The sequence below is a fragment of the Gracilinanus agilis genome, chromosome 3 (assembly GCF_016433145.1).
Source record: "Gracilinanus agilis isolate LMUSP501 chromosome 3, AgileGrace, whole genome shotgun sequence".
Taxonomy (NCBI): domain Eukaryota; kingdom Metazoa; phylum Chordata; class Mammalia; order Didelphimorphia; family Didelphidae; genus Gracilinanus; species Gracilinanus agilis.
In genome coordinates, this window is record NC_058132.1 from 611010880 (window position 1) to 611037568 (window position 26689).

Genomic DNA, 26689 nt, shown 5'->3' on the forward strand with positions numbered 1-26689 from the left:
ACACACACACACACACACACACACACACACACACACACACACACACAGAATAAATAGTGCATTTCAGGTAATCCTAACCCACTCACTGGTTATCTCTTGAAAGCACAGCTTTGTTTGTGGATTTGTTTTTTTAAACCAATAAAATCTAATACATTTTTAAATAAAATCTAACTCTTTAAATCAATGGTCAGAATGAAAGATTTACATTCCACTCAACCCTTGCCATTTCCTATTTCTTGAATACTTCTGCTCCCCTGACACAGTTTGCCATAAAAGTCTATTTGGAAGGGCAGTTGGGTGGCTTAGTGGATAGAGAGCCAAGCCTAGATATGAGAGGTCTTGGGCTCAAATCTGACTCCAGACATTTCCTGAAAATGTGACCCTGGGCAAATCATTTATCGCCAGTTGCCTAGCTCATACCACTCTTCTGCCTTGGAACTGATAGTATCCATTCTAAGCCAAAAGGTAAGAATTATTAAAAAAGGAAAAAGTCCATTTGAAAGTCCACCTGGCCATGGAGGGATGCCATACTGTTGAGAAATGCATTCCTATGAAATCGATTAAGTGCTTCGCACGGCTCCCAACACGGAAGCATCCGCTGTTCACATGAATGCCCTGGTCAGTGGGCCACTGTGAGCGCAGCCTCTGATTCAGCCTTCCCTCACCCTGCCTCCCCCAGCCAGTACTGGAACCAGAACCAAATCAGCATTGCCACTGCTGCTGGGTTGATGACAATATCTGCACAAATCCCCCCATTCTAGTTCCCCCAATAACTATCTCTCTTCGGAACTTCTCTATTATTAATCAAGGTCACCATCATCATCTCAGTCACCCAGCACTTGTGAGGTGATGAGAACGGAGCACAAGATACAGAGTCAGAAGTTGTGAGTTCAAATCCCACCTCAGACATTTATTGGCTATGGGACCCTAAGAAAGCCACTTAACCTCTTTTCCCCATCTATAAAATGGGAATAATAAGTGTTCTTCGTTCCCTCCTTCCTCTTTTTATAATCTTTGCCTTCTTTTAAATCTCAGCTCAAATATGACTTGGAGTGACTCCAGCTGCTGGAACTTTCCTCTTGAAGCTTATCTTCCTTCTATCTACTCTATCTGTAGCTATATATACATGATGTCTCCCCCATTAAAATATAGACTCCTTGAGGGCAGGGTGTTTTTTTTTTCTTTTAACTTTGTATACTCTCAGTTTAGTATGGCACAGTTTCCTGATCTGTAAATTGAGGGGTAACAATAGCAACTATGTTGTGAGGATCAAGAGAGACAATATTTGTAAAGTACTTATTTTTAGCACAGGGCCTGGTACATAGTAGGTGCTATATAAAAGCAACTTAAAAAATAAAAATAAAAGCTACTTAATTGTTGTTTGTTTTTTCACTGACAAATTAAGTAAAAAGAAATTATAAATCATAAAAAACATCTTTTAGGTTTTATGAAGCCAAAGAGCATACTTAATAATAATAATCATTGCTTTGGGAGGCAGAATGGTATAATAAACAAAGAAGAGGCAGATCTAATACAGAAAAACCTGTTTTAAAACCTAGGTTCAAATCCTGCCTTGAAGATGTATTGATTATCCTTATCATTTCCCCAAGAAACTCTGTGAGACTCTTAAATTTTCATCTCTAGATGGAATTTCTATCCTGGGAGTTCATCATACCAATGAAATCCCAAGTCTGGATCAAAAAGAATATATGCTTCTTCCTTTAAAATCCTATTAATTATGATCATTTGGATTATGTTTTGGATAAAAGATTAATCTTTTGACCAAGAGCTTAGTTGTGGAGTCTAAATAGTAAGCCATTAGCTTGTCTACTTCATTTCAAATTAAATAACTCAATTCATGAATCAGTCAGGAAAAAGAGAAAAAGCAAAAAAAGTTCCTGCTCTCAAGGAGCTTACAATCTGATGAAATGAGTCATCAGGAAAATAAACATGCAGACACAAAACCAAAAAGGATAGACAGAAAGTTGCCTGAGAGAGGAAGGCACTCCTGCAGAAGGTGATACCTGAAGTATGTTTTGAAAGAAGAGAGGGCTTCTAAGTGATGGATGTGAGAAGGAAGAACATTCCAGGCAAGGAAAGCATTCGGGTCAAAAAGATACAGAAACAAGAGAAGTAAAATTAGGTATAAGGAACAGCATGTACAATCTGACAAAATGAATGGCAAAACAGTTCAGAGAAGGAGGAGGAGATCCTTGGGCTAGCATTATGAAATATATCTCCCTCTGCCTAAATAATACTACTTAGAAGTGGGAGATCACGCTAAGTAATGACTTGAAGTAGAAAAAAAACAGTCTGAGGGAAAAGTTAGGTGGCTCCACAGAAAGAGAGGCAGGCCTAGAGATGAGAAGTCCTGTGACCCTGAGCAAGTCACTTAATCCCAAATGCCTAGTCCATACCACTCTTCTGCTTTGAAATCAATACTCAGCATCAATTCTAGGACAAAAGGGAATGGTTTAAAAAAAATGCTTAAGAGGTCACTCTAAGTAATGACTGATTCTAAGTATGAAAAATCAACTGGCTTTCTCAAAGTAGGTCCCCACCATAAATAAGTGCTGTTTCTTGTGGAAAATGAAATACAAGTTTCTTTACTTTGGTTCAGTATGTAATACTTTAGTTTAGCATGTAATTCCACCAAAGCCGATACTTACAATCAAATTTTAGGATCCAGCATCCACTGATGATACCAAGAATACATTTCATGGTTCTTTGGGCTGTGTCACCAGGAACAATGATATGAGTGACTAGAATAAAAAGGAAATAGGATGAGAAAAATAAATATGATCCAAAATAAACTACTTATGAAGAAGTAAGCTCATTATCCCCTCTCATTCCACATTCCATAAAACTGTATTTGGGCATGGACCAAAACCAACATTTTAAACTTTTAAGCTTAAGGCAGTTTATTCCCTGTGTGGACTCATGGGATATTTAGGTATCACCTGAGTCTGGATTCTTTTTTTCTTCCTCTTTTTAAAATGACTAATATTAGTGAACTGTGCAGAGGGATAGTATAATATAGTATATAGAAGGCCAGTATCAAGGATCAAAGAGGCTTGGGTTCAAATCTTCCCTATGATGCATATTAATCTCTAACATTCCTAAACAAGCCATTTAAACTTTTTCATGCACCAGGAAATTCTCTAAGATTATGAGCCACAAACTAGGTGTGGATCTACCTTGACAAGGGAAGTGTCTACATCATCAGTTCTTCACACCAATCAAATCTCAGGTTTAGAACAAAATACAAAAGGATTAGCTGGGTAACAGTAGATAGAGCACCAGCCAGGCTAGAGTTGGGAGTTTCGAATGTTGTCTCAGACACTACCTAGTTATATGATCCAGGGCAAATCACTTCACTCCAATTGCTTAGCCCTTATTGCTCTTCTGTCTTAGAAATGATTCTAAAACAGAAAGTAAGAGTTTAAAAAAAAAAAGAATAAAACACAAACATAAATGGCACAAAAAATTTACTACTTTGTCAACACAAACCCACTTTTAAGTTAAAATCACCTGAAGTCAGAAGGCTTTGAACACTAACACTTGTATCAATTATTCCTATTCCATCATTCTTGAGTTTGAGAAAAAGTATGACATCAGGAAGAAAAGACCAGCCACTGAGTCTTGCCTCCCAAATACTGGCTGGGTGATCATCATGGACATTGCATCATTCCTTAGTGCCCCCAAGGCAACTATTAAGCTTCCCAAAGTTATAGAACACACCAGTAGTTCATAGTAACCAAATCATAGGTATACTCTAAAGGCAGCCAAATGCCCCAGTGAATAGAGACTGGAACCTAGAGTCAAAAATACTCATCTTCCTGAGTTCAAATCTTGCCTCAGACACTTACTACCTATGAGATCCTGGGCAACTTACCTCAGTTTCCTCATCTGTAAAATGACTTAGAGAAGGAAATGGCAAACCACCCCAATATCTCTGCCAAGAAAATCCCAAAAGGGTTCACAAAGAATTGGACATGACTGAAAAATGACTGAACAATAAACAGACATCAAAAGATAACAGAAAGTATTGACCTACATGCCAAATGGGTTTGAACAGATGTTCATTTCAGAAGCAATCATAAAATGATCTAAAGAAGGAGATGGCAAACCATTTCAAGAATCTTTGCCAAGAAAGCACCAAATCGTGGTCAAGAAGAGCAGAACATGACTGAAAAAAATTACTGAACAACAAATAGACTTAAAAGAAAAATGAAGAAAGAGTGTTTGGATTTATTCAAGACCCCAAATTCACCTTCCCATTTCAATGGAACAGATTCATAATAATTTTCAATTACAAAGAGTCTTTGTTACTGAAAAAAATACTTACCTGTGCTGTTAAACTCAGTACACTTCTTAGCCTTAAGAACTGCTGTGAGCTTACTCAGTAATTTTTGTTGATCTGAGGTAAGACCACTGCTGAGGAGAACCAGGGGGTCATCTCTTCGAAAACTAGTATTCAAGGACTATGAAGGGAAAAGAGAAGAAACACTAAGATACAGCATAATTTAATGTTCTGAGAGAAAACAAGAAATTAATTCTTTTTGACATTAAGCTTAATCTACATTCACTTAACCATTCATGTTGATTCACGATGTAGTTCCACATATTACCCTAAATCCAGAAATCTCACCATTCAAGTTCATTTTAGATCAGCTATTCATTTATTTATTTAGTCTGTGCCACTACTTGAAAATACTTTGTAGGTCTTGGACCATCTTTATTTCTTTATACTCAATTAAGTTCCTTCCAATAACCTTATCTGGAGGAACAGATCCACTAAGAGTCATCAACTACAACATTCAATCCAAAGATATTCAACTCACTTTTAAGTCTATACAGCCACTGAGAGCTGCCAAAAATCTCATGATGGCTCCTAACTCAAGGAGGCAAGAGGAAGCTTTTGGTGGAGAAACAATGACCTTTGAGCACCCAGAAATAGGTACCAAAGACTCAAAGATCATACCTAATACTACAATATATACTATAACATAGTGTAGTATACTATAAATGAAACACTCTGGTGGGTGAGAGGGAAAGAAAAGGAACAGATTTATTAAGTGCCTATTATATGCCACTTGTGCTAAGAAAAAAGGAATATTGGTGAGAAGTTTTAAGAAGTTTAATGCAAACAGTACAGGATTTGGGAATCAAGACTCTTATTTGAGACTCAGTTTTTCTATGTACCAATTACATAACTTTGAATAAAACATCTCGATTTCCTAAAGCTCAGTTTCTTCTTTTTTATGTTCCATTTCTGCATTCTGATGCTCATTTCCTCACTGTATAATATGGAGGTGATACAATGAAGATGAATGAATAAAAATACATTTATTAAAAACTTACTATATATTAGGTATTAGGCTAAGCCCAAGGAATATAAATCCAAGCAAGCATGATGATTCTTGCCCTTCAAGAGCTTATATTCTAAATAGAGATGGCAGCACATACAGGGTAAATGAAAGGGTTTGTGAGAAGAAAAGTGTCATGGAAGCCTGAGTGCCAGGGAAGATAAAAGTTCATCCATTTGAGCCAGGAGGATGCAAGGCAGGAGCCTGAGATTCCAGGCAAGAGGAGGTAAGGATGACAGACAGATAGCATGGTTTGGAGAATTCTAAAATACAGTCATTGGTTGTAGTAGTAATTATTCCACAACAGAGACAGGAATAAGGATCGGACCTGTGATTTCATTGGTATAGGGAATGAGAAGAAAAGACTTCACTGAGTAATATAAATTGCCCCTTTTCTTTGTAACTTCCAGTCTTACGAGAGATGCTTAGAGCCACAAAACTAGGATATATGAGAAAAAAACCTTGAACTCAGGTCTTCCTAGTACAATCACAAATGAACTCTTTCGGCCCAAATCTCACAAGTCTAACACTGTAAGAAGCCATGGGGATGGGGGGCAATGAGGTGGCTCAGTGGATTGACAGCCAGACCTAAAGCCACACTAGTTTCAGACACTTCCTAGCTGTGTGACCCTGGGCATTACTTAACCCCCATTGCCCAATCCTTATCACTCTTCTGCCTTGGAACCAATACACTATTATTGATTCTTAGACAGAAAGCAAGGGTTTAAAAAAGAAAAAAGAAAACAGAGAGGTGTAGAAGTGTAGAGTAAAGTACAGAGGGATCCATCAAAAAAAGTCAAAGTAAAAACATTCTGGGGCTTAAGCCCTCAGGCAAATCAAGAAAACTCAAGCTATCCAAAAATGAATGATTCTCTGAAAGTGTTGGAGAGCTAAGGTTTGACTGCAAAGGTCGCACAGCAGAGGTCTCCTAATACATCCTTTTTATCATCATCTCTCTATAATAAAACATGTCTGTGTTTAGATATCTTTTCTGAGCTCATGGGATCACTGTCTAACCTAAATTTTGTAAACCCTACAGCACCTGGCAAATGTTAATACATCCTCTGAGGAAGCGTAATAAAACATTTGGTGATAATGACAATCATTTTTAAAGACAGCGGTTTAAGATCCATCCCTGTCAGTTTTGTAAAATAAATATTTCCACCAAAAATAGTCTTAATAGAACAGGATGCTTCTCCAATTTATATAACTCATCTTTATCTAAATTAGTTCACTGCATGAAATGCAATATTGAAGAGTCACCTAAATATAGCCTACACTAACATTTCTCCCAACTCCAGGAAACTGCTAAATTGGGTCAACTAATAAGAGTTCCAGAAACATCTCCTTTTATTTCTCTTATCATAGTTATTTAATTTGAATTTTTAATAATGACAGAAATTGATACTGATGGAAATTGATACTAACTTTCCACAACAGAGAAAGGTTATAATGGAGTGGAAAGCAAATAGCTATCAAAGCCACATGCCCTTTTAAAAAAAAAAAAAAAAAGGATAAATATGAATTGAATATGGGGCGCACATGCACCAAACCTAAATCTCCAACCACGGTGTGAACTGTATAATCAATGGGGAAAATATTTATTTGTTGTGCAGGCACTGGATACAAAAAGAGACAAGGGGCAGCTAGGTAACACAGTGGATAGAGGGCCAACCCTGGAGTTCAGAGGACAATATTTGTCTTCAGCTACTTCCTAGTTGTATGACCCCCAGTAAGTCATTTAACCCTGATTGCCTAGCCATTGTAGCTCTTTTATCTTAGAACTGATGCTAAGTCAGAAAGGAAGGGTTTAAAAAGAAGGAAAGAGAAGGAAAAAATAAAAGGCAAAGGCAGTCCCTGCCCTCAAGGAGCAAATCTAAAAGCCAAAAACAAACAAAAAAAAGTCTAACAAAATAAGAATAAACATTTGATATGGTATTTTCTTTGACTAAGGAGAAAATTCATTTACTTAAAATTCAAAATTCATTCAAGGACATGAATTACATACAAATTATATTAAATAAAAATTACATTACAATCTGCCAAATAAGAAGTAAAAATAAAGACTTTTAAACAGGATAGGGAGCCTAAGGTACTTATGTTGGGAGGTAGTTAAAGAAAATAGAGTAAATATAATACTAGTGGCATCAATAGCAACTAATTCTATAACAATAGTAGAAGATAGCTGATTTAATAATAGTAAAGAATTTTCAAAGAACTTTACATACATCATCTCATTAGGTTACAGATAAGGTCATACTTGACTGGAAGTCAAAAGGAAGAAAAGGGAAAGGAAGGTATAGATTCTAGGCATCAAGAACAACCACTAAGGAAGTACAGGGTTGAGAGATGTTATATTAAAGTTATTATTACTTTATAACTTGCTCTCCTGATTGCATCAGTTCATGAGTCTTCCCAGGTTTCTCTAAAACCATTCCTTTTATCATTTTTTATAGTAAGATAGAATTTCATATAACATATATATATATATATATGTGTGTGTGTATATATATATATATACATACATATATATATGCTTATATATTTTGTAAATGATCTTTTATATTATAATTTTGTTCAGTCATTCCCCAATTGATGGGCAAATCAATTTTTCCAGTTTCCAGCTTTTTATCTTTGGAACCATTGTGGATTACTGTCTTGATCACAACAGCTAAGTCTTTCACACAGTTATCATTCTTATGATATTGCTGTTATGGTGTAAAATGTTCTGGTTATGTTCAATTCACTTTGTTTCAGTTCACTTAAGTCTTCCCAGGTTTTTCTGAAACCATCCACAAAATCATTTCTTCTTATGGCACAATAATATTCCATCACACTCATATACCACAACTTGTTTAGTTATTCCTCAATTCCCCAATTGTTGGGCACTCCCTCAAATTCTAATTCTTTGCCACCATGAAAAGAGCTAATATCACTGTTTTTGGACATATGGGTCCTTTTCCTTTTATCTCTTCAAGATACAAGTCTAGTGGTAGTGTTGGGCCAAAAGACATGCACAATTTTATAGCCCTTTGAGCATAGTTTCAAATTATTCTCCAGAATGGTTAAAGCAGTTCACAAGTGTCCCAATTTTTCCCATCTCATCTAGCATTTATCATTTTCCTTTGTCGTGTTAGCCAATTTGATGGGTATGAAATGATACCCCAGAGCTGTAATTTGAAATTCTCTAATAGTGATTTAGAACATTTTTTTCATGTGACTATTGCTGGTTTTGATTTCTTCTTCTGAAAACTGCTTGACCATTTATCATGAAAAAATAGTTCTTATTTTTTATAAATTTGGCTTAGTTCCTTATATATTTGAGAACTGAAGCCTTTATCAGAGAAATGATAAAAAAAAAATTCTCCCCAGTTTCCTGTTTTCCTTCTAATTTTAGCTATACTGGTTTTGTTTGTGCAAAAAACTATTTAATTTCATATAGTCAAAACTATCCATTTGACTTTCTTTGATCCTCTCTATCTCTTGTTTGGTCATAAATAAATCCCTTATTCATATAGCTAAATTATAACTCTTTTTTCCAAGATCCCCCAACTTGCTTATGATATCACTCTTTATGTCTAAATCAGGCAATCGTTTTGATCTTATACTGGTAAATGGTATAAGATGTTGGTCTATAACTAGTTTCTGCCTTGCTGCTTTCCAGTTTCTCAACAGTTTTTGTCAAATACTGGCGTCTTACCCCCAAAAGCTTGGAACTCTGTGTTTATTATTGTGGTCTTTTAGTCATATAGATGACATACCTAACCTGTTTCACTGATTCATCACTCTATTTCTTATCTAGTACTAGCCTGCTCTGAGGATTACTTTCTTTGTAGTATAGTTTTAAATCTGGTCCTGCTTGGTTGCCTTCCTTCAGTTTTTTTTCCACTGATTCCCTTGATATTCTTAACCTTTTGTTCTTTCAGATGAATTTTGATTTTTTTCTAGCTCTCAAAAACTATTCTTTCATAGTTTGATTAGTATGGCACTGAATAAGTAAATTAATTTAAATAACATTATCATTTTTATTATATTGACTCAGCCTGCCCATGAGAAATTAATATATTTCTACAAGTTTTTAGATGTCATTATTTGTGTGAAAAGTTTTTTGCAATTGTGTTCAGATATTTCCTAGGTGTGTTTGGGCGGGTAGACTCCCAGGTATTTTAAATGCTGTCTGCAGTTATTTTAAATGGAAATTACCTTTTCTCTCTCTTCTTAATGGAATAGAAATGCTGATGATTTATGTGGGTTTATTTTATAAGTTATAACTTTGCTGAAGTTGTTAATTTTTTTCAATTAGCTTCTTACATGATTCTCTAGATTTCTAAGTATACCACTGTTAGATTTAAATTAATATCCAATAACTCCAAGTATTATATTTTACAAGATTAATTAGTAATCACTTGAAGTAGAATAAATAAGAGAACGAAATTATAAAAAATCCTGAGTAAAATCACGTGAGTAAAAGTATCCTGCCTGGCTCTCCCCCAACCTACACCAACTGCATTCCTGGGAAGAGAGAGAGAGGGAGGAGTTACCCCAAAATATATCCTCCCTACGTTAGCATATAGCTAAACATGTAAATGGGATGCTGGGAAAGAGAGTCCTGGGGAGAAAATTCTAATTAAACACCATCATATAATTTGCAAAGAGTGATGGTTTGCTTCCTCATTGTCTATTTTTATTCCTCCAATTTACTTTTCTTGTTTTATTCTATACTTAACATTTTAGTACGACACTTAACAACAGAGGTGATAAAAGACATTCTTTCTTCAACCCTGATCTTTCTGGGGAGTCTATTCCTATTGAAGGTAACATTTGGTCTTGGTTTTAGATAAGATACTACTTATTTTAAGAAAAATGCTTTTGCAATGTGGAATTTTGCCCAGAGTTATAAAACTGTGTATTCTCTTAGACCTAGTAAAGCACTATCGGGTCTATTTCCCAAGGAGATCAGGAAAAAAGGAAAAGAAACTATATGTTCCAAAATATTTATAGCAGTTCTCTTTGTGGTGGCAAAGAACTGGAAATGTCCATCGACTGGGGAATGGCTGAACAAGTTATGGCATATGATTGTGAAAAAGTACTACTTCACAGGAAGAAATGGTGAGGTTAGTTTTTTTTAAAACTTAGACCTAAATGAAATTATGAAAAGTGAAAAATTAGAGGAACTTAGAGAATATTATATACAGTTATAGTACTAATGTCTAAAGAATAATTTGTGATTGTCTACCTCCAGAAAATGTTAAAATGTTAGAGAAACATCAAAGCCATAATTTAAACAGGTATTTCTTCTATGTTGAGACTTTCTTCATCATGTTTTCATTACATTGTAAGCAAGCACAAGATGTTAAATGGGAATTTTGGGGGGAGTTTTGTGGAAGCCACAGATGACGCATGAAGGTCAACATAGGAGATGAAAGTTTAGAAATTCAAAACTACCTAAAATACACACACATATATATAATATCAATGTATTTTATCCATTAATACCATAAATGTCCATAATTCCTTTTGCTTTATATACTTCATAAAATTAAAATAAAAAAATTCAGATTTCTTCTCTGGTATAAAGGGCCAAAAAATTTTATGCAGATTCTCCAGATCATGGGGGTATCATGCTTCTAACCTCCATTATGTGGGACAGATACTTGTATATTCATATTTTTTTTTGTCAAGTGATACTTTCTCTAGTGAGGAAGCAAGGAGGGAGAGAGATACCAGGGAATTCTAATGTAACCAGCAAACATATTATTAAAAATTTTACAAAGTAGTTAAGTAGTTTATTTTTGTGTTTTAGAGTATTTTTTAGCAATGAGTATTGTATTTTATTAAAATCTTTTTTTGCAACTATTGATATAATCATGTTTTTATGGGTTTTGTTATTGATATGGTCAATTATGGTTATGGTTTCTCTAATATTGAACCAGCCCTGCAATCCCAGTATAAATCCCACCTAATCATAATATATGCTCTTAGTGATATACTGCTGTAGTCCCAGACACTATATATCAAGTATAAAAGGAAACTGTATATAGCTTTACAATCAGAAGGCAAATAAAGACAAGACAAAAATGATCTACCTATCACTCCATAAAGAGAACTACAAAAGGAAAAATCTCAGCAATTGCATAGCCAAAATGCAAATCTCTAAGAAAAATCTATTCCAAGTGCCCAAAAAGAAGTAGTTAAAAGATCCAAAGAGCAAAATCAGAATCATAGAAGAAATGGCAGTTTCTACAAAAACTGAGAAGATATCCTGAAATACAATCAAAACCAAAAATATACAGGGCTTACAACCAAGAATAATTTACCCTGCAAAGGTAAGTATAACCCTATAGGAGGGAAATGACTCTTTAATGGAATCAAGGACTTTAAAGCATCTTTTTATTTTATTTTTTGCTTTAAAGCATTTCTGATGAAAAGACCAATATTGATTAGAAATTCTGAATTGCAAAGTCTAGAAAAACCTAGAAAGACATTTGAACATTTGGAAGGAGCCTTATGATGATGTAGTCCTAATATTCTAATGGCAAGAGTATAAATATTCCTTTATTACCTAAATGTTTTCTAATTGTTCTGTAGGAGCTAAATAAGAAAAAGGGAAGTCTTAAGGAAGGATTCATTTTCCTCTGAGGACTTTAAGAGAAGAATAGAAAGAGGAATTCATCAGTTGAGAAAAGAGAAAGAAGGGGATGAAATTTACTATTTCTCATAATTAGAATGAACAAAGAAATGGAGGAAGCATCAGATGAACATTGCTTCTCTGACATGGATGAAGCAGGATTAAATATATACACATTAACTATTTGTTATAGAAATACATTCAACTCAAAAGACAAAAAAGGTGAGTCTTGGTTTGTGACCCTGGGAAAGTCAGTTAAACAGAGTGTGACTCCGTCTCCCCATTTATAAAATGAGGATAATAATACCATCCATCCCCTAGGATTGTTTTGAGGATAAAATGAGATATTTATAAAGGGCTCTGTAAACCTTAATGTGCTACATAAATGTTAGCTATTATTATCACTACCTTTATATTAATGCCTTTACATTATTGTTATTATTCTTATTATATTAGAAAGGGAGGGATGAAGGGAGGAAGGACAAGCTAGGATGCATGGAAGACTTGTACTATTACTGTCCCATGAGAAATAACAAAGAAAAAAATTTTAAAAAGAAATAACTAAAGAGATGATTTCAAGAATTCTGGATTATTATGAAGTGACGCAAAAGTGAATGAGAGGGGGCAGCTGGGTTGATTGAGATTCAGTGGATTGAGAGTCAGGCCTAGAGACGGGAGGTCCTAGGTTCAAATCTGGCCTTAGTCACTTCCCAGCTGTGTGACCCTGGGCAAGTCACTTGACCCCCATTGCCCACCCTTACCACTCTTCCACCTAGGAGCCAATACACAGAAGTTAAGGGTTTAAAAATGTAAAAAAAAAAAAAAAAAAAAAAAAGTGAATGAGAACTAGGAGAACAATTCATTTAAAGAAAGCAACATTATATAGAAAACCAACTTCCAAAGACTGAAAAAGTCTAATTAATGTCTCTATAATGTCTCTAACTATGTCTCTGGAGGACCTAGGATAGAGCATGTTACTTGTTGATGTCCCCCTTCATCGTCCTGTGACAGAGAAGTAATGGGTACATATACTTTTTTTTTTTTAAACCCTTATCTTCCGTCTTGGAGTCAATACTGTGTATTGGCTCCAAGGCAGAAGAGTGGTAAGGGTGGGCAATGGGGGTCAAGTGACTTGCCCAGGGTCACACAGCTGGGAAGTGTCTGAGGCCAGATTTGAACCCAGGACCTCCGGTCTCTAGGCCTGACTCTCAATCCACTGAGCTACCCAGCTGCCCCCTACATATACTTTTAATTTTTGGACGTCACCATTGTGGATTCATTTTGACTGGCTATGTTTATTTGTTATAAGAGTTTGCAAGTTCTGCCTCCCTCAGTTCTTTCCTATTTAAATTGGGAGGGTTGGTATATTTAGCAGTAGTGACTCTGAAAAGAGGGGCAGTTAAATTTTTTTTTAATACACAAAAGAGAATAAAGTTCAACAAAAGGCACAGATAAGTGGGATAGTTTTGAAAGTTAGGCAAGGAATTTATTGAATGCTGTTAAAAAAAAGCATGAAATGGAGATTTAGTTTCCTACAGAATCCTCTTTTTGGTGTGTTCCTGTCTTTTTAGAACTGCTCTTTTCTTGGTGTTTAACTGCAAGTTGGGGAATAGCTAAAAAATTCACCATGGCACCCTGTGACCTTAGCATTAACCCAACTGTTGGTGTACTACATATTTTTAAGAAATCAAATCCATACTTACTCTTGAGCAATGGCTAGTTTTATATATTTTACTCTCCTCTGGCAGCAACAACACTGATTTCATAGCTTCAGTTTCTGCATAATCCACAGGCCGGAGACCAAATATGTTTCTGGGAAAATAAGCACAGATGGGTTTAAGTAAATAAAATATGTGACTTGGTTCTTAACGAAATGGATGCATTTAGTGGAGTCGTGTTTTCAATCTCCTTACTAATGTGCAGTTTTAACTAAAATACACAAGTCAGAATTTCACAAGAGGCAGATGGATCCAGTACCACAAGCTGCCATATTTGACAATGAAATTTCAGCAGCACGCCAAATCAAGCAGCCTGTGCTCCTCATTCAATGTGCTGCTCTGCTTGCACGTGGATCTCTTTTTATAAATCTGTATTTTTCAGCTATGAAAAAAAAATATGGCTTGGTAATCGTTAATCATAATCATGGGAGCGTTAGAGACGGGAGAGGAAGTTTTAATTGCAGATAGAATCCATTCCCTGGATGACAGACTCTATACAAACAAATATACAAAGGAGAAATATTCATAAGCCAGTCATTTCAGACGCACAATTCTGTTACATTACATAAAAATGGCCAAATAGAAGTCCCCTCTCCCAAAAAACACCCCAGGCTATTTCTTAAATTAATTAATTTCATTAATTTCATTGTTCAGTCATTTTTCAACCACGCCTGATTCTTGTGACCCCATTTAGGGTTTTCTTGGCAAAGATACTGGAGTGATTTGCCATTTCCTTTTCCAGATCATTTTACCAATAAGGAAACTGAGGCAAACAGGGTTTTAAACAATTTACTGCTAGTGAGTCTTCCTGACTCCAGGCCCTGCACACTATCCACTGTACCACCTAGCTGCTTTATTAATTAAATTAATTTGAATTAATCTATTAAATTAATTAATTTGACTAATTATCTGTAGACTATTATTATCAGGGATCTTTACTGCAACAAGCAAAAGAACAAATATGAGTCAAAGATGGACAGGAACCATTCCTTTAATTATATAAATTAAGTTCTGAGAGCCACAGAACCTTAGATATTATCCTAGTCCAATTCTATTTCCTTTCTGAAATGAGTGAACAAAGACTCAGAATCACCCAACAAGCATTTATTGCTTAACAAACAATCAAAAACAGTCCCTATCTTTAAGATCCTTATATTGTAATGGAGGGATCTAATAAATAAAAGAATAAATACATGATACATGATAGATACAGAGTAGACAAAAAGTAACCTTAGAGGGGGAAGAAATAAGAAAGGCCTCCTTGCAGGAGGTGACTTTTGAGAAGGGCCTTGAAGGAGGCCAGAAATTCTGGAGATGGAGACAAGATGGGAGAAGACACAGTGTCCAGGGGATAGCCAGGGCAAGTATGATGTCCATATTTGCCTCTATATACCTTATCTACTACCCTTCTGGGAACCAATTTAAACATGGGATCCCAAAAGTCTTAGTGCCGTTTTAAACTTATTAATGGTTTAATAATCTTTTTAAATAAATTTTTAACTTAATCTTTAATTAATGAACTTTATTGGTATGAAATAGATGCATTAATGATCATGTGTATATTGTATATATATAATGTGCATATTACATTAAATGATAAAATTTAAGCTTACAATTCATACTGTTCTACCATAGCTAATGAGCTCAAAATTAATCTTCTTAATTATGGAATAAAGGAGCCTCTGCACATACCTATGATATAAAAAATGTCTAATTGGAACAAATCTAATTTATCCTATTTTATGATACAAAAATGTCTAATTGGAACAAATCTAATCTATCCTATTTTATGATACAAAAATATCTAATTGGAACAAATCTCATTTGTCCTATAAGCAACTAAATGAGATTTCTTCCTAAAAGCTAATGCCAGTGATTCCTTTTCACATATGGGGTTCTCTCTCTATATATATAAAACCCAAGTTCCTCCTTCCTTCTTACCATATCCATCCACACACATTGGGAAATGGAAATCTGCTGTGCAGGATAAATAATCATTATTCCAACTTTTAAGGGAACAAAGCTGTAACAAAAAATGAACAGTCACATACCTAAGTTAAATTACCATACCACCACAAATTCACTGTACAAGCCTAGATTTATAGATTTAGAATTAGAGAGGACCTCAGAGAATATCTAGTCGAGCCCCCTCTACCACCATTTCATGGATGAAGAAGCTGAGACATGTCCAAGGCAATGTCAGAGATGAGTTAAATCAAGGTTCTAACCCTAGAGCCAGTCCAACTTAAAGAAATAAAACAGGAAATAAATGTTTGTGCCCCTTAATAAATGATACCAAGATGACATTCGGGGGGGAATTTCTTCCAATAAGGAGAAAGCACTACCAGTAATCCAAGCAACCAATGACTCAAAACATCACTTGAATTCCCATCAATGACAAGGCTTGTCCATAAATCAAAAATAGTCCAAACTCGGGCGATAGCTATCTCTGAAGAAACTGAGAATAAAATGAGGAGAGGCCCTCCGATCGCCATTTAGAGTCCTTAGCATGCCAAGCTCGTATGTTCTCTAAACTCATGGGTCTCTTCTCTTGGATTACACATGACTGGCTGGCCATCCACACTCATTTCACAATACTGCTGACTTGGCTCTACTCAATTACTAATGAGCTGGGAGATGGCACGTTACAAATGCTTCAGATTAAAAAATAATTGGTCAAACCTCAGCCTGGCATCATGGGAGAGCTAACCTATTAAACACTGTCATGTGGTCCCCACTTTGTCATGCACCATCAAGAAAAGAATTTGGCAACTAAGAGAAAGCATCTTTAAATCAAGCTGCTACAAAAAAAAATTTCCTTCAATTCAATTTAGCCAGAGGAAGAAAAATGCCATTTATTATATGGCATTGTTGGTTAAATCATGAAATATGCCAATTTCAGAGGGCCTGTGATCTCATCATCTCTAAGGGCACTACCCAAAGTGCTGACCACACTCTCGTTGTGTCTTCTGATTCTGGGCAATTCTCATCTTTATTCTCTGATAAATCCTCCAAAGAAGGGCCACCCAACATGCTAGAGACCTTCCTCTAGGTCATATTTTAAGAGACAGAAAAATAACTGGCTACTAGTACTAGAGAAGGAATCATTTCAGAATCAGTTATTTATGTGAGATCAGATGATAGACTGGAGAAAAAAAATAAAATTTTAATACAAAAGCAAGAGAAAAGATAAAAAATGAGAAAGAAATGAGAATGATGACTAACCTGACAGTGAAAGCAAAAAAAAGTTTAATTTAGACCTGAGACTTTAAAGGGAAAGAAGGGGGCTACTGGTGAGAATAGTTAACTGGTTCTGCAAGAGAATGTCTTTTTCCAAGTGACCACTCTCTAAGCAGTCACCATTTGTCAGTGATGACACTAATAAAGTTAAGGGATGATAGTCATAAAACTAGCAAGTGTCAGGAGAGAGTGGTGGGACTTGAATCCAAGGGACCCTGTTTCTGGGGCCAGTTTTATATTAATACAAGGCTTATTCATATTATTCTCTGTTCTGGACTTTAACTATTTGGTGAAATCAATGGACCTCTTCACAGAATGTTTTAAAATGCATAAAATAAGGATACAAAAGAAACCAATCATACTGAAATACAATTATTCCTGTTTTTTAAAAATCTAGTTCTTCGCAGAAGAAAAACATATGACTGATCACAAGGTTCAATGGGGATATGATTGGGGATTTTGACTTTAAATAATCACTCTATTGCACATATTAATAATATGGAAACAGGTTTTGAACAATGATACATGTAAAACCCAGTGGATTTGCTCTTTGGCTCCAGGAAGGTGAAGGGAGGAGGAGAGGGAAAGAACATGAATCATGTAACCATAGAAAAATATTCTAAATCATTAAATAAATAAATAAATTTGAGAAATAAAACCACTAATGCCAAAATCTAGTTCTTGTATCTGTGTTCCCTTTAAAATTGAAATTAAAGCCACATTATAAAGAAATGTTCATCACAATTTAAAATTCTACTCTTAAAGTCACTGGGGGAAAATGGCTTGCATTCTTTACTATTATAATTTCTTGGTAATTTTTATTTAAAAAATGTCTCCAGACAGCACCTCTTAAATGTCTCTCTTCCCATCTTCTAATCCCCATGACACACTGCCATTCCAAAAGAGCAATCACTCACTGGAATCAGAGCTTCCTTCACTAATGTAGAGGCAGAAGGAAAATTAGGTGTCATTGGGTTCAAGCCTACCATTTTAACAGATGAGCAAACCAAAGGCCAACGAAGAAAAGGTATTTACTAAAGGATACATAAGTAGCAAACTAATGGTAGAAAAGGGATTATAACCTAAGATTGCCAGTGCTCATACTATTGTTCTTAAGGACACTGTCCAGCTGCTAGTCATTCCTCTGGGCCTCAATTCTTAAATAAATTTTTATTTTAGTTGGATTCTGATTTGAAAAGAAATTTAAAAAATAAAATAAAACCCTAATCCTTTTTTTCTTTTTTTAATATTTATTTTGAATATTTTCCCATAGTTACATGTTTCATGTTCTTTCCCTCTCCCCCCAAACTCCCTTAACACCCCTTAGCCGATGCACAATTCCACTGGATAAAACCCCAATCCTTGAAGAGTAATTGTTTTTACTTCTTCAAGAACTCTCTGGCCAGTCTACATTTAAGATGAAATACAACTTTGTTTACTGGGGATGGAAATTGTCTAAGTTATAAGTACATTCAAAGAAGCACTTATTCAATACTTTGTTATTACTGTTTGCTTAAAGTATATCATTAAATAATAAGATTGGGCTTTGGAAGGTCAAAGAAATGTCCCATAGGAAGCATAACCTGGATTCAGCAAAACTTGGTTATAAATCCCAGCTCTTAACACTTCCTAGCTCTGTGATCTTAAACAAGTCACAACCCCTCTGGGCTTTAGTTTTGTCATCTGTAAACTAAGGAAGGAGGTCTAAAAGGAATTGTGGAAAATTAATATTAAACTGTGAAATCCATTTTCCCCTTTGCCCCTCTGGGGTCAGGATGAAATGGTCTGATTCTAAACAGAGAGGACAAATGGTTTCTCCCCAAGGTTATGAAACTGGGTTGGGACCTCTCTTTTTTTGTTATGATCTTAAAAGGATAAAAAGATTAGGGCCCAGAGCTGAGCATGGTGAACCCTGACCTACTTGAAAATTTAAGGCAAGTGAGCAAGCTCTATTCCAAGTAGCATGGCCTGGACACATGACGAGGAAGAAAGGAAAAAGATCAGCCTCTTCCTGTGATGAAGTAGAGTGAGGAACTGAAGCCTCCAAGTCCACCTCCTCAGTGGCTATTGACCAACCAGAAATGTCATGGGACATCAACAAGAGAGGCTGAGTGGTGAACCCACAGGTAGGGTATACACCAGGGGAAGGAAACTCTCTTTTGAGCTCTTTTTCTGCCCTTCCAGAAAGGAGATCAACTGATCAGGTCAGGATGTCTTAACTAGGCATTAATCATTTTAAAATTAAGAAATACTGCCTCTTGAGAACTTCAACAAGTCAGGGACTCTTGAGGTCACTGTGGATCTAATCAAGCATCAAACTGTGTCACCCCACACATAGAGAGACTTGGTGTCTCTCTATATGGAGTCTAGTGGAATGCTCTTTCATTGTCACCTTCCTTAGTGCTAGAATGTCCTCTAGGAGGAAGGAGAATTCTGTCCTTCTACATAAGGAAGGGAGGAAAGAGAATCATCACCTACATGAAGAAGGAGAAGAATCTCCTACAAGAAGAAGAATGTCCTACATGAGGAAGGAGGAGAATCTCCTACAAGAAGGAGAATAATCTCTTATATGAAAAAGAATCTCCTACATGAGGAAGAAGAATCTCCTACAAGAAGAATAATCTCCCATATGAAGAATATCTGATGTGAGGAAGAAAAAATCTCCTCTATAAGGAAGAAGAGCTTCCTACAAGAAGAATAATCTCTTCTATGAAGAAGAATCTTCTACAAGAAGAAGAATCTCTTCTATGAAGAAGAATCTCCTACATGAGGAAGAAGAATCTCCTCTATGAAAAAGAATAATCTCCTACATGAGGAAGGAAAACCATTTCCTCCATGAGGAATGAGAATCATCTCCTATATAAGGAAGAAGAATCTCCTATATGACGAAGTATCTTCTATAGGAGGAAAGAAGGAAGGAGAAGCTCCTGCTCTTTTAACACATTAAAGATGGAAGCATCTAAATGAGGTGACTCCAAGGTATCTGAGGATGAAAAAAATGAAGCATGAATGTTGACAGGCAGCTATTCTGTGGTTCCTATATTGATGCTCTCCTACTACCCATATAAATACATGTGTCCATTGTTTTTGTTTTTTCTATATTCCTTAAAGTTTTTTTTTTTGTTTCAAAGTCCCCAAAATCTTTGTCACTATCAAAAGGTTCAACAGCAATGATCTAATTAAAGGAAATAATATTATAGAAGATGACTTTGGCTGCTGTGTTCTATGGATATCTGGAGCCTTCCCTCTGACCTGCAGCTAAAATTTCATCTCAACTCATTGATTTTCCCTGTTAGTTAGGAGGCACAGTGAATAGACCATCAGGCCTGGAGTTAAGAAGTCTCAAGTACAATCTCGCCTCAGACTCTTACTAGCTGTGTGACTAGGCAATACATTTAACCTCTGTTTGACTCAGTATCCTCATTTATAAAAAGGGAATAATAATAGGATTAATCTCCCAGGGTTGTGAGTATCAAATGAAATAACACAATGCCTGGCACAGGGTAAGTGCTAGATAAATGTTAGCTTATTATTATTATTATCATCATTATTATTATTAACAAAAATCTGTTGAGATTTTTTTTTTTATTTTGGCCTTTCACTTGTTTTTTTAAAAATTATCTGCCTTAAAGGCAGCTGGGTGGCTTAGTAGATTAAGAGCCAAGGCCAGAGACAAAAAGTCCTGGGTTCAAATCTGGCCTCAGACATTTCTAGTTGTATAACCTTGGGCAAGTCACTTAATTCCCACTGCCTGGCCCTTGCCATTCTTCTGCCTCGGAACTAGTTTTTATTGTATTGATTCTAAGACAGAAGGTAAGGGTTAAAAAAAAAAACAAACTGAAAAAATATTATTTGTCTACAATGATGCAGGACTATTTAATTCACACATGTAAGACACAAAAGTTAATTCTATCTCTATTCTTTGCCAGTTTTAAAATGAAACATTAATTAAAATATTAGTATGTAGACAATAGATTAAATGTATCCCATATACTTTTTAAAAAATGACATTATTTTCATTTCTGAGAGGAAAGAATCCCACACACAAACACAAAAAATCCTCAGGTATTGTGGACATAACTCCATAATAAATTTAGGTTATTTGCCTATGGCAAAAAAACAGATGGCAGATAAAAGAATTATGTAGTGAAAGTAAAGCCCTCCCCCCCCACCCCAAAGAGAGAGGAAAAGAAAAAACACATGTAAGGATAGAAATTAGCAGGTGACATAGACAATATACTTCCTATTGTAAGGAAGAAGGCAAGGGTATTTCACAATATAGGAGTTTAATAAGCCAAATACTTCAATGATTCAGTTTCAATTACTCTTCAGGGAAATAAGGAGGTAGCAGAGTGAGAAATGAGTAATATGCATATTGACTACAGTAGTATAAATTAAAACATTAAAAGATCAGAATTTATCATAATAGCTATCATTTACATAGTGCTTTACAGTTTATGTACAGCTTTCATTTTAACAAATATAACCTTATTTTATCTTCACAATACCCTTAAGAGGTAACTGCTATATATTATCTCCATTTTACAGATAAGGAAACTGAGGCAGGGGTTAAATGACTTGCCTAGGATCACAAAGCTACCAAATTTCGGGAGTTGGATAGAAACGCTGATATTCCTAACTTTAGGCTCAGTAGTCCATCCACTATGATACCTAACTCTGATGACCAATCTATAACACTGGTGATGAAATTCTTCTTTTCTCCTATTAGAAACTTAGCGGGTACAGAATATTGCCTCCAGTGTTAGACACAGTCTCTATTTGGGTAGGTTTACTTAATTTCTCTTTGCTAGAAGGGAGAGTTAGAGGCATGGGGTATATTTGAAAATTACTGAAATACCCAGAAAAAAAAAGTTGAACAAGCCATCAATGAACTGATTAAGAAAAAAATCACCAGGGCCAGCTGGATCCACAGTGAATCCTACATAAATATTTAAGGAACAATTAATCACAATACTGCATAAACTATATGGAAAAATAGGCAAAGAAGTTTCCTACCAAATTCCTTTTACAATACAAATATGGTGCTGATACTTAAACCAGGAAGAGCTAAACCAGAGAAAGAAAACTATAGACCAATGTCCATAATGACAAATTTTAAATAAAATACTGGAAGATTACAGCTTTATTTGTATATATAACTTATTACAAATTGCTTATTGACTTAGGAAGTGAAGAGAGGAAAGGGAGGATGAGAGAATATGGAACACAAAATGCTAAAAAATGCTGTTACATGTAATTGGAATAAAATAAAACAAGAAGAGTTTAAAGAGTTTAAAAGTATAAAATGACTGATGTGAAAAATAAAAAGTAAAATATATATTTAAAAGAGTGAGTAATAATAGAATGAAATGGATGAGTGCTAGATTAAATCAATAAGCACTAACTATATTCTACTGTGTTAAATGCTGAGGATAAAATGAAAACGTTAACAGTCCCTAACCTCAAGGAACTTACACTCTGATGAGGGAGTCAACAAATATAAACAGGTATATTCAAGATTCATTTATGTTAACAAAATTTTCTTTTAAAAACTACAATCGGACAGATAAACTTAAAATGAGGATTTATGGAAAGACATAAGAAAGATATATGGATTGAAAACTGCCTCATTGGAGAGAGTAATAACACCTATTAGGATCAAAGAATCACTAAAATGTTTTGTGGTTTTTTAATGCCTTCGTTTTCTACAACTTCCCAGGTACCATAGTTTATATATTTCAGGTCTCTGACTGTCTCACACCTCTTCAGAGACTACTTTTTGTGAAGCATTTCACCACATCAAAGGGGTTAAGTTACATCATGACCTGATAATAGTTTTGATCAGTTCTTTTAACAACGGAAAGACATGTCTTAAAATTTAGTCCCTTGTATTTTTCAAAGTTGTACTAATGTCAAGTAATTAACTCTGCATCTTTTAAACCCATTTTTCAATCCAAAATGCAGAGAAGCTTTGCAACCTGGGGTAGGAAAGTCCCAAGTTTTACTGATCTCCTCTACTGACAAGGAAATAAGGGATAAGAGCCTTTAGATATAGCAAGTGAAATAATTTGCTCATAAAAGAGAATTAAACCAGGAAATAAATGAATTCTCTGGACCTAAACCCCAGCTGAGTGGAAGACAAGAACAACCATGTGGAGACGTAGCTTGTGTTCATGGTTCAAATGCAGGATTCTTTCTGACCTCTGGGCTTTGGCTCTCTGAGATCCACTAAGTCAAGAGTTTTGGACACGGCGCCTATATATCTATATCCATATTGGTAACTATATCTCAATATAATTGGTTTCCTTCGTAAGACACTGTATTCCATTTTATGCATTTACAAACATTCTTAACAATGAACAAATGTGAAAAATTTGGTTATTCTAATCAATACAATGATGACTGTCATGCTGAAAAATGCCACTACCTCCAAAGAAAAAACCAATGAACTCTAAGTGCAAATTGAAGTATAATTTTTTCACTTTCTTTTTCTTGATTTTTTTGTATCATGACATACAGAAGTATGTTTTGCAATGATTTAACATGTATAATTAATATACTGTTTGCCTTCTCAATGGGTAAGGAAGGGCTCAAATAGGGAGAGAATTTGGAACTCGATTTTTTAAAAATAAATGTTAAAAATAAATTATGTTAAAAAAATAATAACAAAACATTACTGTGAAAAGGGGTCCACAGACTTCACTAAACTGCTAAGGGGGAAGGGTAATGCGAGGCACTGGGTTAAACATTTTGCAAGTGTGAGCTTATCTGATTTTCACAACATCATTGGGAGGTAGGTGTCATTATTAGCCCCATTTTTATCAATAAGAAACACATGGGTTAATGATTTACACACCTACTAAGCAGGTGTGATAAATACTAATCTTGTANACTCTAAGTGCAAATTGAAGTATAATTTTTTCACTTTCTTTTTCTTGATTTTTTTGTATCATGACATACAGAAGTATGTTTTGCAATGATTTAACATGTATAATTAATATACTGTTTGCCTTCTCAATGGGTAAGGAAGGGCTCAAATAGGGAGAGAATTTGGAACTCGATTTTTTAAAAATAAATGTTAAAAATAAATTATGTTAAAAAAATAATAACAAAACATTACTGTGAAAAGGGGTCCACAGACTTCACTAAACTGCTAAGGGGGAAGGGTAATGCGAGGCACTGGGTTAAACATTTTGCAAGTGTGAGCTTATCTGATTTTCACAACATCATTGGGAGGTAGGTGTCATTATTAGCCCCATTTTTATCAATAAGAAACACATGGGTTAATGATTTACACACCTACTAAGCAGGTGTGATAAATACTAATCTTGTAATAATAATAATAATAATAACAATAATAATAATAATAATAAATATAAATAGATATAATAAGTACTAATGTTATAAAATAAAAATTAATAGGTATAAATATTAATGTTGCTATACTAGTACTAATGCTACTAATAATACTAATATGTATAATAACTAATAATATTGCAATAAAAGTAACACTACTTCTAATAAAATACTAAGAGGTGTAATAAATATTAATATTGTAATAATAATACATACTAATAGGTAAAATGAATACTAATATTATAAAATTAAATTATTGGTAGGTACAAATATTAATATTGAAATAATAACAATAATGGTACTAATAATAAAATACTAATATATATAATAAATACTAATATTGTGATAATAGTAACATACTACTAATAATAAAATACTATTAGGTAAAATAAATACTAATATTACAAACACAGTAATACTACTACTACTAAAATACTAATAGGTGTAATAAATACTAATGTCACTATAGTAGTAATCCTACTACTACTACTACTACTACTACTAATGATGATGATAATACTAATAAGTTACTAACAGGCATAATAAATACTAATATTGCAGTAATAGTAATAATAATAAAATACTAATAGGTGTAATAAATACTAATATTGCTATAGTAGCAATACTACTACTAATAATAAATTACTAATAGGCATAATAAATACTAATATTGCAATAATAGTAATGAAATACTAATAGGTATAATAAATACTAATATTGCAACAGTAATATTACTACTACTAATAAAATACTAACAGGTATAATAAATACTAATATTGCAATAACAGTAATAATACTACTAATAATAATAAAATACTAATAGCTATAAAAATACTAAATAAATATATTGAACTCCAATCTTCCTGACTCCAGGCCATGAGCTCTACTCTATGTCATCCCTCTAAGGCCTGAATAACCAGCCTCCTAAAGCTCTGAGTGACACTATTCACACACCACCCTTGCTCTTGCAAGAGGATGAAGTTTGAGATTTTATTGATGGATTCCCTGGCCCTTTAAAGGGCTGGTCATTGAAGCTCCTTGGAAAATGGTGCAAAAGGCATGATCTGATACTTCCATTCACAGGTTCAGACACTGTCAGAGCATCTCATATAAATGCATAAAGACATGAAATGTTTTGCTTTGTTCTCCCACTACAACTGACATTTCACTTTAAATGAAATATCCTGTACAAAATGCAGAAAAATCTTTTTTTATTTCGTAAGAATGGCACAGCAGGTGCCTGCCCACAACTGTTCACTAAGTGAATATTATTAGGAGAGGGAAGAAGGAGCAGGTTATCATCAAATTCCGGTACCTAACAGAAAAGCAGCGAGACAGTTCTGAACCAATGCTGAGCTGGTCAGGCAGTCCATCTGAGTGCAGAGGGTTTAGGAGCCACTGTGAAATTGCAAACTCGGAGATCTAATATTTCAAGTCACTTGGTTTGCTGTGAACCAAGAAAGACACTTGGAATTCAAGAGGACAAATACATGAGGGAAAAAAAATCCCGACCATAAAACATAAATTACCTCTCTGCAGGAGATTAACTTTAAAAAAAAATTAACTAGGCCACAGGGACAATTAATAGGTCCACTGGTCCATATAATATTTTCCATTTATAGTCTAAAATACTTCCTAGTTGGAGTAAACTTTAGTGAGTAGCAAAATATTCTAACTGATCTTGTGCATTTCCAAATCCGTCTAATTCATAAAGCCACCCCATATAATGTTTTACATGAAAGCTCTGATCTCATTATGAGCTTTTTATCTTTTCCTAAAGAAGGAAAGGAGAAAGTTGGGGGAGGCATCATGCACTGAACAAGTTACATTTTTAAAAGAAGAAATGACAGGAATTTGGGTCTCAGATAACAATATATGACTCCTACCCATTCTTTCATAATTTAAAAACTCTAATTATCATATATAATATGATATAAATAATTTGTATACAACATATTAGTTGAATGAATAACAAAGACAGTAAATATGAACTAAAAAAATAATGTAGAAAGCCACTGGCCCTAAATTGAATGTTATCCATATTCTCCTAACATTTTTCTCCCAAAGAGCTGAGGGTAAAAATAGGATAGTTTCTCCTGGAGTAACATTTTCTTCAATTTGTAGGTTGTAATAACATCCTTATAACAAAATAAAAGGAAGGGGGCAAACTGAGTTTCAACAAAGTTAATGGTTTCTTTAAGAAATGATAACATGGTTAAGGAAAAGTGCTCGTATCAGAGACCCCAATCCATATTATGACAGTAGGATAAAACGTCACTTTGAACAGGCAGCTAGGTGGCCCAGTGGATAGAACCAGGCTTGGAAATGGGAGGTTCTGGGTTCAAAGCTGACTTAAGACAATTCCTAGCTATATGTGA

The 26689-nt window shown here is 34.7% G+C and overlaps 1 protein-coding gene across 1 annotated transcript in view; it reads right to left on the reverse strand.

Annotated features, from left to right (window-relative positions):
• Nucleotides 1-26689, reverse strand: part of BARD1 (BRCA1 associated RING domain 1) — a 132697-nt gene that overhangs the window by 29292 nt on the left and 76716 nt on the right. The window contains exons 6-8 of the mRNA XM_044667520.1: nucleotides 13701-13809; nucleotides 4349-4484; nucleotides 2670-2762 (exon numbers count right to left, since the gene is read on the reverse strand). Of these exons, the coding sequence (XP_044523455.1) occupies nucleotides 2670-2762; nucleotides 4349-4484; nucleotides 13701-13809 (338 nt within the window). The remainder of the gene's footprint in view (nucleotides 1-2669; nucleotides 2763-4348; nucleotides 4485-13700; nucleotides 13810-26689) is intronic.